The 10,338-nt window shown below is 35.1% G+C and overlaps 1 protein-coding gene across 1 annotated transcript in view; it reads left to right on the top strand.

Annotated features, from left to right (window-relative positions):
* Positions 1–10,338, top strand: part of cacna1ib (calcium voltage-gated channel subunit alpha1 Ib) — a gene marked incomplete in the record, with an annotated part of 260,271 nt that overhangs the window by 175,005 nt on the left and 74,928 nt on the right. The window contains 4 exon segments of the mRNA XM_014015501.1: positions 2,409–2,560; positions 5,699–5,884; positions 7,504–7,621; positions 7,989–8,144. Coding sequence (XP_013870955.1) covers positions 2,409–2,560; positions 5,699–5,884; positions 7,504–7,621; positions 7,989–8,144 — 612 coding nt within the window.

Raw genomic sequence — 10,338 nt, 5'->3', positions numbered from 1 at the left:
GTTATAATTAATACAAAACATTTTCTTTGCCTAAAACTATTGTCTCGCCATAATTGAATAAAGACAAAATCTTTTTTTCATGAACATGACATTTCAAGTAAAAAGTATTGGTATTGGCATCTTGATTGGCATCAGTATTGGTATCTGATATACTAGCCCTGCATTTACTTTGTATTGGATCAATACCAAATTTCCTAGTATCTCACACCCCTACAAAAAACCYTCAGTCAGTAACAGATGCATGGTGTAACCTTCAACACAAACCAAACTATGTATAAACCTAAAGCTTTCAGATAAAAGCAAGCCAGAACACAGCTTTTCTTTGATTGGAGGAGTACACTTCCATTAAAATAAATGATGTGTGCATTCTTTAAACGCTGTCCAGCAAGCTTCAATTTGAGCTGGCAACCATGYTACTTACTGTGTGAACCCAGTCTCTCTTAGTTTATCTGCCTGTCGCTCTGCAGTGTAAAACTTTCTATTTTGTGTCACTTGTGCATTCTTCTCTTTTTTTCTGCATCCCCTCATCTGCTTTTCATGTAAATCATGATTCTTCAATCTACAGGTCTGCACTAAGGTTACTGAACAGCATTTGTCATTTTTATGAGAAAATATTCACATTCGCCTAGACTCCAAAAAATATAAAAGTGATTGTTCATCTTCTCTTTTGAGATACATTTTTTCCAACCTCTTTCCTATCTTTTACTCAGTTCAGCTTTGTGAACTCTTTGTCTTTCTATCAATATTTCTCGCTCTTGCTATACCATCGCCCACTCATGCCTGCCACCGCCGCAGTGGTAGGTCGTCTCTCTTCCCGGCTGCTGCTAAAAATAGAGAGACAGAAGGAAAGTGACAGAGAAAGACTTTGCCGTGTTAATGGGGAGGAAGTAGTAAGCTGGAATCTGACGTTTCTCTGACTGCAAAGAAAACTGAAGTCATTCTTCGTTCTGGTTGAACACTAGTAAAAAAAAATCCTATTCAGCTGTCCTTTTACTGTGATCCACTGCTGAKTTCTGTGATCTCTCATTGAGGTTTACCTGGTTAATGAAGATTACTAAAAAAGAAAAAAAAAGTTTAATYTAAGATACATGTGACGTTTGAGGCATACCCTTCAAAAAGCATTTTATGGGATTTAGTGACCTCGGTGGGTAAAGAGTCAGTGGTATCATTTAGGGACATCTAACACAATATAAAGTCTTCATAAGAGGTATAAAAAAGTTTTTTGTGTCTGCACCTCTATATAGACATCGTGAAGCAACCACCTCCAAGTAGACAATGAAAGATCAAATATCCTTTCTTTTCATTTGAAGTTCTTGAATAACTAAACAAAAACACCTTCAAGTCTTTTATCAAGTTTGAAAGAATGGATCTCCAGAGTCTACTGGCASAGTTTGACTGGTCTGAACACTGGTGGGCATACATCATTAGCCCATTTTCCTCACTGCTAAGAACTCATTAGGACTGACAAATAACAGAACAAAGAGATGMCCACATCTGCACACAAATACATGGAAATGTAGTGTGCACAGTGATCATTGATTATGGGGAGCTAAAAYGTTCATTGTTCAAGATACACAAGAGCCCTGTGGAATCATGAAGAGRTAGAAATCCTGGTTTCATCAGATTGTATCTTTAGTTTAGTTCTTCATTTTGGGCCAGAACAGAAAGAATAAAAGTTTACAGGATGGACAGCTGAGACAACAGATACTGGTGCACATTAGTAGGAGGCTCACAGCAAGCAACGCAAAGTGAAGTTAAAGGCATATGGTGAAAAGCAGAAAATAAATACAACCAAATGTTCCTGCTAATATTTGAGTTTTAGCAAGACTGAGCATGTTGGCACTGAGATCAACAACTTTTAGTAAACTAACAAAGTGCTAAATTGCTGTAAACTTCAGAATTTAGCAGATATAAAATGTATTTCTAGACCACAGTCTTTTTAAAAAAGCAGCTATTTTAAGCCATTCACATTAGCCTCTATTCTCCAAGCATAAGTAGCACAGATTGGTGTGTCTAATTCCACAGACAAAAAAAAAATGCACTGATTTACAAACATAGGCAAAAGCAGCTCATTTCAATAAAGACTTAAGTTGTCGACTCTGAGCAGAGCAAATTAGAAACAAGTTGCCGGCGAGCAGATCTGCTGTTGGTTAGAAACCTGTAATTTACCAAGAGCACAGCTTGTTTCCTGTAGGWACACAGATCATATTATTACACTTTTTTTTGTTTGTTTGTGTTTTTAGGACTGAAAAAAACATATATTAAAAAAACTTGGTACAGATTTTTTAAAACAGTTTTATGTCTTTCATGTTCAGTTGACCATTTCTTTACTGACTCTTTTTTTGTTTTTGTTACGATCCCTTTGTTTCCTCATTTCTTCTAATTCTGCTTATTTTTCTGCTRCTCAGCCAGAGGAACTGACAAATGTTCTGGAGATTTGCAACATCGTCTTTACTAGCATGTTCTCCTTGGAGATGATCCTCAAGCTCACAGCCTTTGGCTCCTTTAACTACTTGAGGAACCCCTACAACGTTTTTGATGGAATCATTGTTATTATAAGGTACACCCAGTGTAAACTGTCATACACATTTATGTTGCCTTTTCTTTCCACAAACATCCACTACAGACATAAGACACTGAAATTTATGTTTATGTTGGGGTAACATACATTATACATAGTGCTTAATTTATCAAGTTAACAGATTGTCAGCTTTTTAGAAAGATAAGTGACTTATGCAATTCATTTATGTTGCTTTAGTACTATACCCGGATTGTTCAGGAAAGAGAGGGCACCATTAAATTATTCATGTTTTGTCAAGGTGTCATGCATTCAAGCTGGTTGAAATGAACAACCTGAATGGATTTCGATGCTAAAGTGTCAGACAGCAACAAACACGTTTCGTTTTTTGCTGTGTGTGCCTGAGGTGGCACATGAATGGCTATGCCTTTGATCYATGTGTGTGTTTTCCTTTTCATTTGGTAGGAGGCTTTGTCTGTGATCCCTATTAAAAGAAAAAACTGAGATCAAATGCACATCAAAGCATGTGAAAATGAAAAAAAAGATCAAATGTGCAGTTCATCACAGAAGATACAAGTTGATTGAACATATCTGTCTTCTAATCTCATGGTACTCCATCAGTTTCCCTGTCTTCAGCGACCTGAATGTCCTCAGCCATTCATGCAGAGATGCTCTTTGAGTGTGCCCCCATTCATTCTTTATCTGTTCAGAGGCAAAGGTATTTCAATCTGCTTAGTGAACCTTTGATAGCTATCACTTTTTTATTTCAATGGAAACTTATTTTCTATAGTATATAACAAAATAAAAATGAAAGCTAAAATCCATTTTTTCTAATCCCTCTAATAATAAAGCCGTCTACTTAGACTGGGGTGGTCAGTCCTGGTCGTCGAGGGCCAATATTCTGCATGTTTTACTTGTTTCTCTTCCCCAACACACCTGCTTTGAATCAATTGTGGTTTCAATCACTGMATCAGGTGAGTTGGAGAAGGGACRTAGGTAAAACAYRCAGGACAGAGGCCCTTTAGGACCACCTCTGACCTTGACACAAAAACATTTGGATAAAGTACACGATACCAGCTCCAGGAGGGTATCGCTGCTTGTAGAAACAGTAGCCGAATCTTGGTACCTCAAGGCTCATGTTGGTTTGGCAGTTTCCCAGGAGTTTAAAGGGGCAATATCATGTAAAATTAACTTTTTTGAGTTTTATATCATGTTATAATGTTATACTCTCATAAAAAACCTGTCCAAAGCCTTGCTTTGACTCATTCGTGCATGTTTGAGAAATCCTGCAGCGTTTTTAGGCAGTCATGCTGAGGAGCAAAACGACAGGTGGGGACCAGAAACGCCTTTTGGGAAAAGCTCCTCCTCTGGGTTGTGTCTTTAAGCCGAACTGGGCGTGATCGAAGTGGTTGGATTTTCTTAGAAACAGAGACCTATTTCAAGGCGTTTAGAAACTGTCAAGATGAGAAGTAAATTGTTTTGGGGATTTTTGCAAATATATAGCTCTTTCATAGGCTGAACATGTGACAGTTACTTTATCTTAGTATAAAATTGAAAGATAGGCTTGGAAAGCACATATCGCCCCTTTAAATCATCCGATGCATTATTATTATTATTATTATTATTATTATTATTATTATTATTGTTATTATTTATTTCCTCAGATGAAGGAGAACATGCAACGTGTTCTCACTGATCAAGATGAAGACAGGTTCAGCTTTTTCTGTTTGAACTGTCTTAGCAGCAAACAGAATCAAAAAGAAAACAGTTCATCTGCAGTATTTCAGATTAAATAAAAAAAAGATTAATATATCACTTTGATAAAACAAGTTCAGTCACTAACCCATAAAGTTAGGCTAAAGATTCTATGCAGCCTACATATGGAGTGTCCATCAGGTGAGTCTCTTTCTGTTTGCTTTGGTTCCTTTTATTCAGTGGGAGARCATTTCTTCTTTTTTATAGTGTTTTGGGAGAGCTTTCTTGTCAAAACCAACAGACCAAACAGGACTGTTGAGACTCCAAGCAGAATTTCAGCAAGGACTCAAAGCAAGAGGAAAATTTGAAGCAGGACAAAGACCGAGAAAACTGAGAGAAGACAGAYAGGAGCCAAGCTACAAGCAAAGACTGATGACAAATTACGACAGTTTTATGATTTGGTCCTGCAATGAGACTGTGTTTAAATGAACTGACCAATGAGAGGGATACACATTTCTCTCATGCTCTTTCTGGAAAAATACCAAGAAGTATTTTAACTTAAAAAAAAACAAAAGTGTGAACTTTGAAATCTAACTTTGTAATCCTTCACTCAAAAGTTAGTAATTTTTCAATACAACTAACCAACATTGTAAATACTTTGTTGGGTGTGTAACATGATTTTAACAGCAAAACTTTATGTTTAAAATTAAAGAGTCTTTTCCACATTTAACTGCTGGAACAAAAAATAAGTTAAATGAGACATAATTGAATAAACACAGAACACATTTAAAATCATGAGATTATACGATGTATAAAGAATGACGCAAGATCAACTGTGGTTTTCATCAGTTTTGTGGTTATTCTGAGCTCCACAGAAAGTTAGGAACACAGAGTCAAATTCCAGAGATGATCGCTGTCAGATAARGAAARTGGTTTTAGKCTCCTTGTTATCATRGTGACTGGGTCAAATGTGTCTGTCTAGTTGGGATTTAKGACTGTAAGCCTGCAGATTGAGGAGAAGGGTAAAGTTTTCATATGAGAGTGTAACCCATATATACGTACGTCCTCTGATTGTTGGAAAATGAATCCATGTTTGATGATGTCACAACATTGATCCACATGGTCCTTGCTCCTAAAAGAATAATCAGAAACTTTAAAAATAATGATTAAGTTTTCAAGTCTTGAGCATGTTTATTATTTTTTTCTCTCTCCTTCAATAACATTTATTCATCATACAGAAGTTGGGATATGATCCAAAACAATAAAAAACACCATCAATATATTTAACCCAGAGTTTATTTGAACCAATAATATTGCACGTGTCCACCCACTCATGCCAAGTTGTGTAGTGCTTTGTTTAACAGAGACAAGCCTTTTATACTAATCTTTTTAAAAAAAAAAAGTTGGCATGGATAATTATTTAAGATATGAGTATTGTTTCTTTGGTCAGTTAACTGTCTTTTTGTTTTTTGCATCTCCCTGCAGCGTTTGTGAGATCGTCGGCCAGTCGGACGGTGGTTTGTCTGTGTTGAGGACATTCAGGCTGCTGAGGGTCCTGAAGCTGGTCAGGTTCATGCCAGCTCTCAGAAGACAGCTGGTGGTTCTGATGAAGACTATGGACAATGTGGCCACCTTCTGTATGTTACTCATGCTCTTCATCTTCATCTTTAGGTAAGTTAAAATATGTTTGTATGTGTTGGGGATTTATGATGCAGACGTTGTAATGTGCACAACCATACTATTGATCAATGTTTTGCTCAAATAGTGTTTTAACTTTGTTTTTTAACTAAATGTAAATAAAATAGATCCCTATTACATACCACCAAATATATRAAAAGTGGACCTTCATGTTATTGTCTGTGTACTTTCTGTTTGTCCATTTTTTAAACAAATAATTTTTATCAACCAGYGAAAAAAACATGAGCAAAACTATCAATATATAAGTTCAATCATTTTACCTTTTACCACTTACAGGTAATCATTCTCAGTCAACATGAAAACAGCTTTAAKTAATTCAGTTTYACAKATAATGAGTTAAAATTAAACATAGTGGTAGCTGAGAGTCATCCCCAACACAGATCAAACAGATCACACAAAGGCTTTAAAAATGTAGCACGTGAGGCAGAAGGTGATATGCATCCCTTCAAAGAATGGTAGTTTATTTAGTTTAGTTTGTCTTGTGGGAATTTTATTTCAAACCACCAGCTTCTTTTATTTTTCTTTTAAAATTGTTTGCAACTTAGTGACATATGTAAAAAGTTATYAGGATGCCAGTGATCAGTTGGAGATACACTCTAAAAATGAAATGTTGGATTTACTTAACCATGTTATGTCACCTGGTTCCACTTAACTGAGTTGAGTAAATTCAAAGCAACATATCCATGTTCTTTGGCTAAAAAAACTGGTATTTTGCTTTGAATTCACTCATCTCAGTTAAGTAGAACCAGGTAACGTGACATGGTAAAGTAAATCCAACATTTCATTTTTTACAGTGTATTAACCCAGAAATCAAAGTAGCAAAAAAACACTTGAAGGCCTGGCTAAATTTTCTCAAAAAGACGCTGAAAAGTGCATAACAAAATGTTCAATGGATGAAATAGGTACAGTGATACGTGCTATCTCCCTCCTTCTTTGCTCTTCTAAAACTTGTAATTTATACTTTGAGTGTTAGAGGACTAGTCTGTCAATTATTCTAAAACACTTCTAAAAACTTGTATTTGTGTAAACGCACTTGTGTATAGACACAGGATTAAGTTGCTTGTGTTGTGTTCATCTGCTCAACAACAAAACTAAAATTCAAACARAAAGATAAACAGTCAAACCAAAGCAAATTAGTTTTCCTTCCCAAAAAAGTTGTGACTTGTATTGCAGTATCTACTCAGCTGTGTTAATATCACAGAATAATATACATGCTGATAATTAAACATTTGCATGGCAGTGCGGATGTCAAATTTTGATTAGAATRGGTATGTTTTGCAGTTGCTGTTAATTAGTATATTAGACCAAAACGTCAAAGAAACATATCACTGATATAACAGCTGTGTGCACTAATTGCACAATAAAAGATCCACTTCATATATTTTATTTAATTTATTTTTTGCTTGTTACCTTAAAGTAAAATAAGGCAACTCATTAAGGCATAGCAGCATTTAGATACTTCCAATTACCTTTATAATAACTGTTATAAAACATTCATTTTTTCCCTCCCCGCTTATCATAAAGAAAAATCTTTTTTTTTTTCACAAAGGCTCTCATGTTATATTTATTGTGTGTGGTTTCTCATTTTGCAGTATCCTTGGGATGCACATCTTTGGCTGTAAATTCAGTCTGAAGACAGAGACAGGAGATACAGTACCAGACAGGAAGAACTTTGACTCCCTGCTCTGGGCCATTGTCACAGTTTTTCAGGTAGTCATCTTGTCTCTGCTTCTGACTTGTGAGAAATAACCCATGGAGAATTCTCTGATGATGATAAATATATAATAAGAATGATTTTACACACTCTGATTTATGCATAATAACATAAGCTCTCTCTCTTTCAAGATTTTAGTGACAATATAAATGTTTGCATTTTAGCAAGATATGTTTTATGCCAGCAACCACTATAAAAAAATAAAAAAAATAAAATAAATCAACACATGGTATTAAAAGTACAGTATTTTTGTCTGCTTAATGTCTGTGTTCAAATTAGTACAAACAGTAGCTATTTTTTTAATAAAATACTCTATACAAGCTTAGTTTTAACTCATTGTGTGTGTTTAAATAATTCTTTAAGATTCTGACCCAGGAGGACTGGAATGTGGTTTTGTACAATGGCATGGCAGCCACCTCACCGGTTGCTGCTCTTTACTTTGTGGCACTCATGACATTTGGAAATTACGTTCTCTTCAACCTGCTGGTGGCTATCTTGGTAGAAGGATTCCAGGCAGAGGTAAGAGTTGACTTATTTTTTATTCATTTGAGATTGTCTCAAAATAAAACAGCTGTGGGATTTGTAATGTACTGAAATTTGCCTTTTATGTTTTTAACCTTTATTTAACCAGGAAGTCCCATTGAGATTGGAAACCTCTTTTTCACGAGAGACCAAGCCAAGATTGGCAGCAGCAGCAAATGCAGTCGTTACAGTAGTTTCACATCTGAATAAGACAAACAATTTAAAAACATGAAATAGAAAAACACTAAAATATTTAAATTAAAACTAATTAAAAACAACAGGTACAAGTTATGGAGTCAGTCTCAAGACCTTTCAGTTTTGATTTAAAAGCACTCAGTAAATTTAACTCAGTTTTCAGTCTTTCTGCAATGTATTCCATGTWGAAAGTGCAGACTGGAGAAACACCTTTCTTCCCAATTCAGTCAAAAGTCTTACGRTCGGATGGAGTAAGWGACAGTGCTTTTTCTTTTTAATCAAAGTACAAATGTTAGTGACAAGAAGTCCACATATTGCCTTGTACAAGAATGTGTACCAATGGCAGAACTTTCTGGAGGTCAGATCGGGCCATTCTACCCTTGGGTACAAATCAGAGTGATGTGTCAATGCCTTACAGTTTGYAATGAACCTCAAAGAGGCATGATAAACAGTGCCAATTGAAGACATTTAGTAGCTGTTTTCATTTACAAAAGATTTCCATGATCCAACAGTGGTAAAAAAAAAAAAAAAGTAGCAGCCACTAGTCGCTTTTTCACATTAAAATAAAAGCACAACTTATTTTGAAAGTAAAAACCTAGTTTTAGTTTGAGCCTCTTCACCAGTTTCTCCACATGGGGYTTTAAAGTAAAGAAGTCATCAATCATTATTCCCAGATATTTATACACGTCTTTCAATTCCTTCAAGCATGGTCACTGAAGGTATCAAGAAAGGCTCCTGACATTGGAAAACAACACAAGCTTTGTCTTGTTAGCATTAAGAAAAAGTTTCAGCCTAAGTAATGAATGTTGGATGGTATCAAAAGCTTTCTGCGGTGTTTCAACAGCCTGAACAAGCGTTGATCCACTGCAGTAAATAACTATCATCAGCATAAATGTGCAAACTAGAATCTGACACGTTTAGACCCAGATCATTAATATAAATAATGACTAAAAGAGGACCTAATACAAAACCCTGTGGTACCTCCTTTATATACAGTGGCATGTTCTGAACAAAGACATCATTGAGATCTATTTTTGAGAACCAAGCCACTGCTTTCTCAGAGAGTCCTGGTTGAAGAAGCTTAAGTTTTAAAATGTCAAGGTAAACTGTGTCAAATATTTTTGACAAATCAATAACCAGTGTTGCACAACAAAGTTTCTTATCAAGTGCAACCAATACATCATTTACCACCTTCACTGTTGCTGTAATGGTGCTATGATTTTTTTTTCTGTAACCTGTTTGATGTGTTGTAAAGATAGCATTAGTACATAAAAAACATTTTTGCCTTCATAATGTTACATGTTAAAACTGACATTTGAATCTTTTAAATAACATATTAAGGCTTAAATTTCTCCCTCTTGGCTTATTATTTTTGTTTATCTTCAGATAATAGATAGGTTTACTTTGCTTAAGAAAAGTTTACATTTTACAAATTATATTTTGCTCTCTCAATGCTTAAAGAAAAGTTATAAATAAATAAATAAATAAATAAATAAATAAATAAATAAACAGTAATTGTCAAATTTACAATATTATGCAAACCATTGTAAAACATTGTATGTAAAGTGTTTAGTACTGAATAAAAATCTATTGCATCCTATGATTTACACATAATTCCAAATGTTTTTTTTTACCTTCCATATTTGACATGTCTTCATCCCATCCCCCCATCTTTGCATTCTTAACATGGTGTCATCCGCAGTTGGCAGCTGACATCCATCTGTCTGTGATGCTCTGAGTGGAGACTGTGACCTTTGACAGAGACCTCCGCAGCTAAATTAAGCCCAGTTTTTGTGCCAAGTTCATTTACATAAAACTGCGTCTCAAAGAGTCGACCAAATTTTCTTTTAATCAATACACCTGTCCTGATACGTTGTGTAGGAGCTCAATTCTTATGTTGGCTATACATACATACATACATACATACATACATACATACATACATACATACATACATACATACATACATACATACATACATACATACATACATACA

Source organism: Austrofundulus limnaeus, unplaced genomic scaffold, assembly GCF_001266775.1.
Source record: "Austrofundulus limnaeus strain Quisiro unplaced genomic scaffold, Austrofundulus_limnaeus-1.0 Scaffold130, whole genome shotgun sequence".
Lineage (NCBI taxonomy): Eukaryota > Metazoa > Chordata > Actinopteri > Cyprinodontiformes > Rivulidae > Austrofundulus > Austrofundulus limnaeus.
This window is presented reverse-complemented; position numbering and strand designations above follow the sequence as displayed.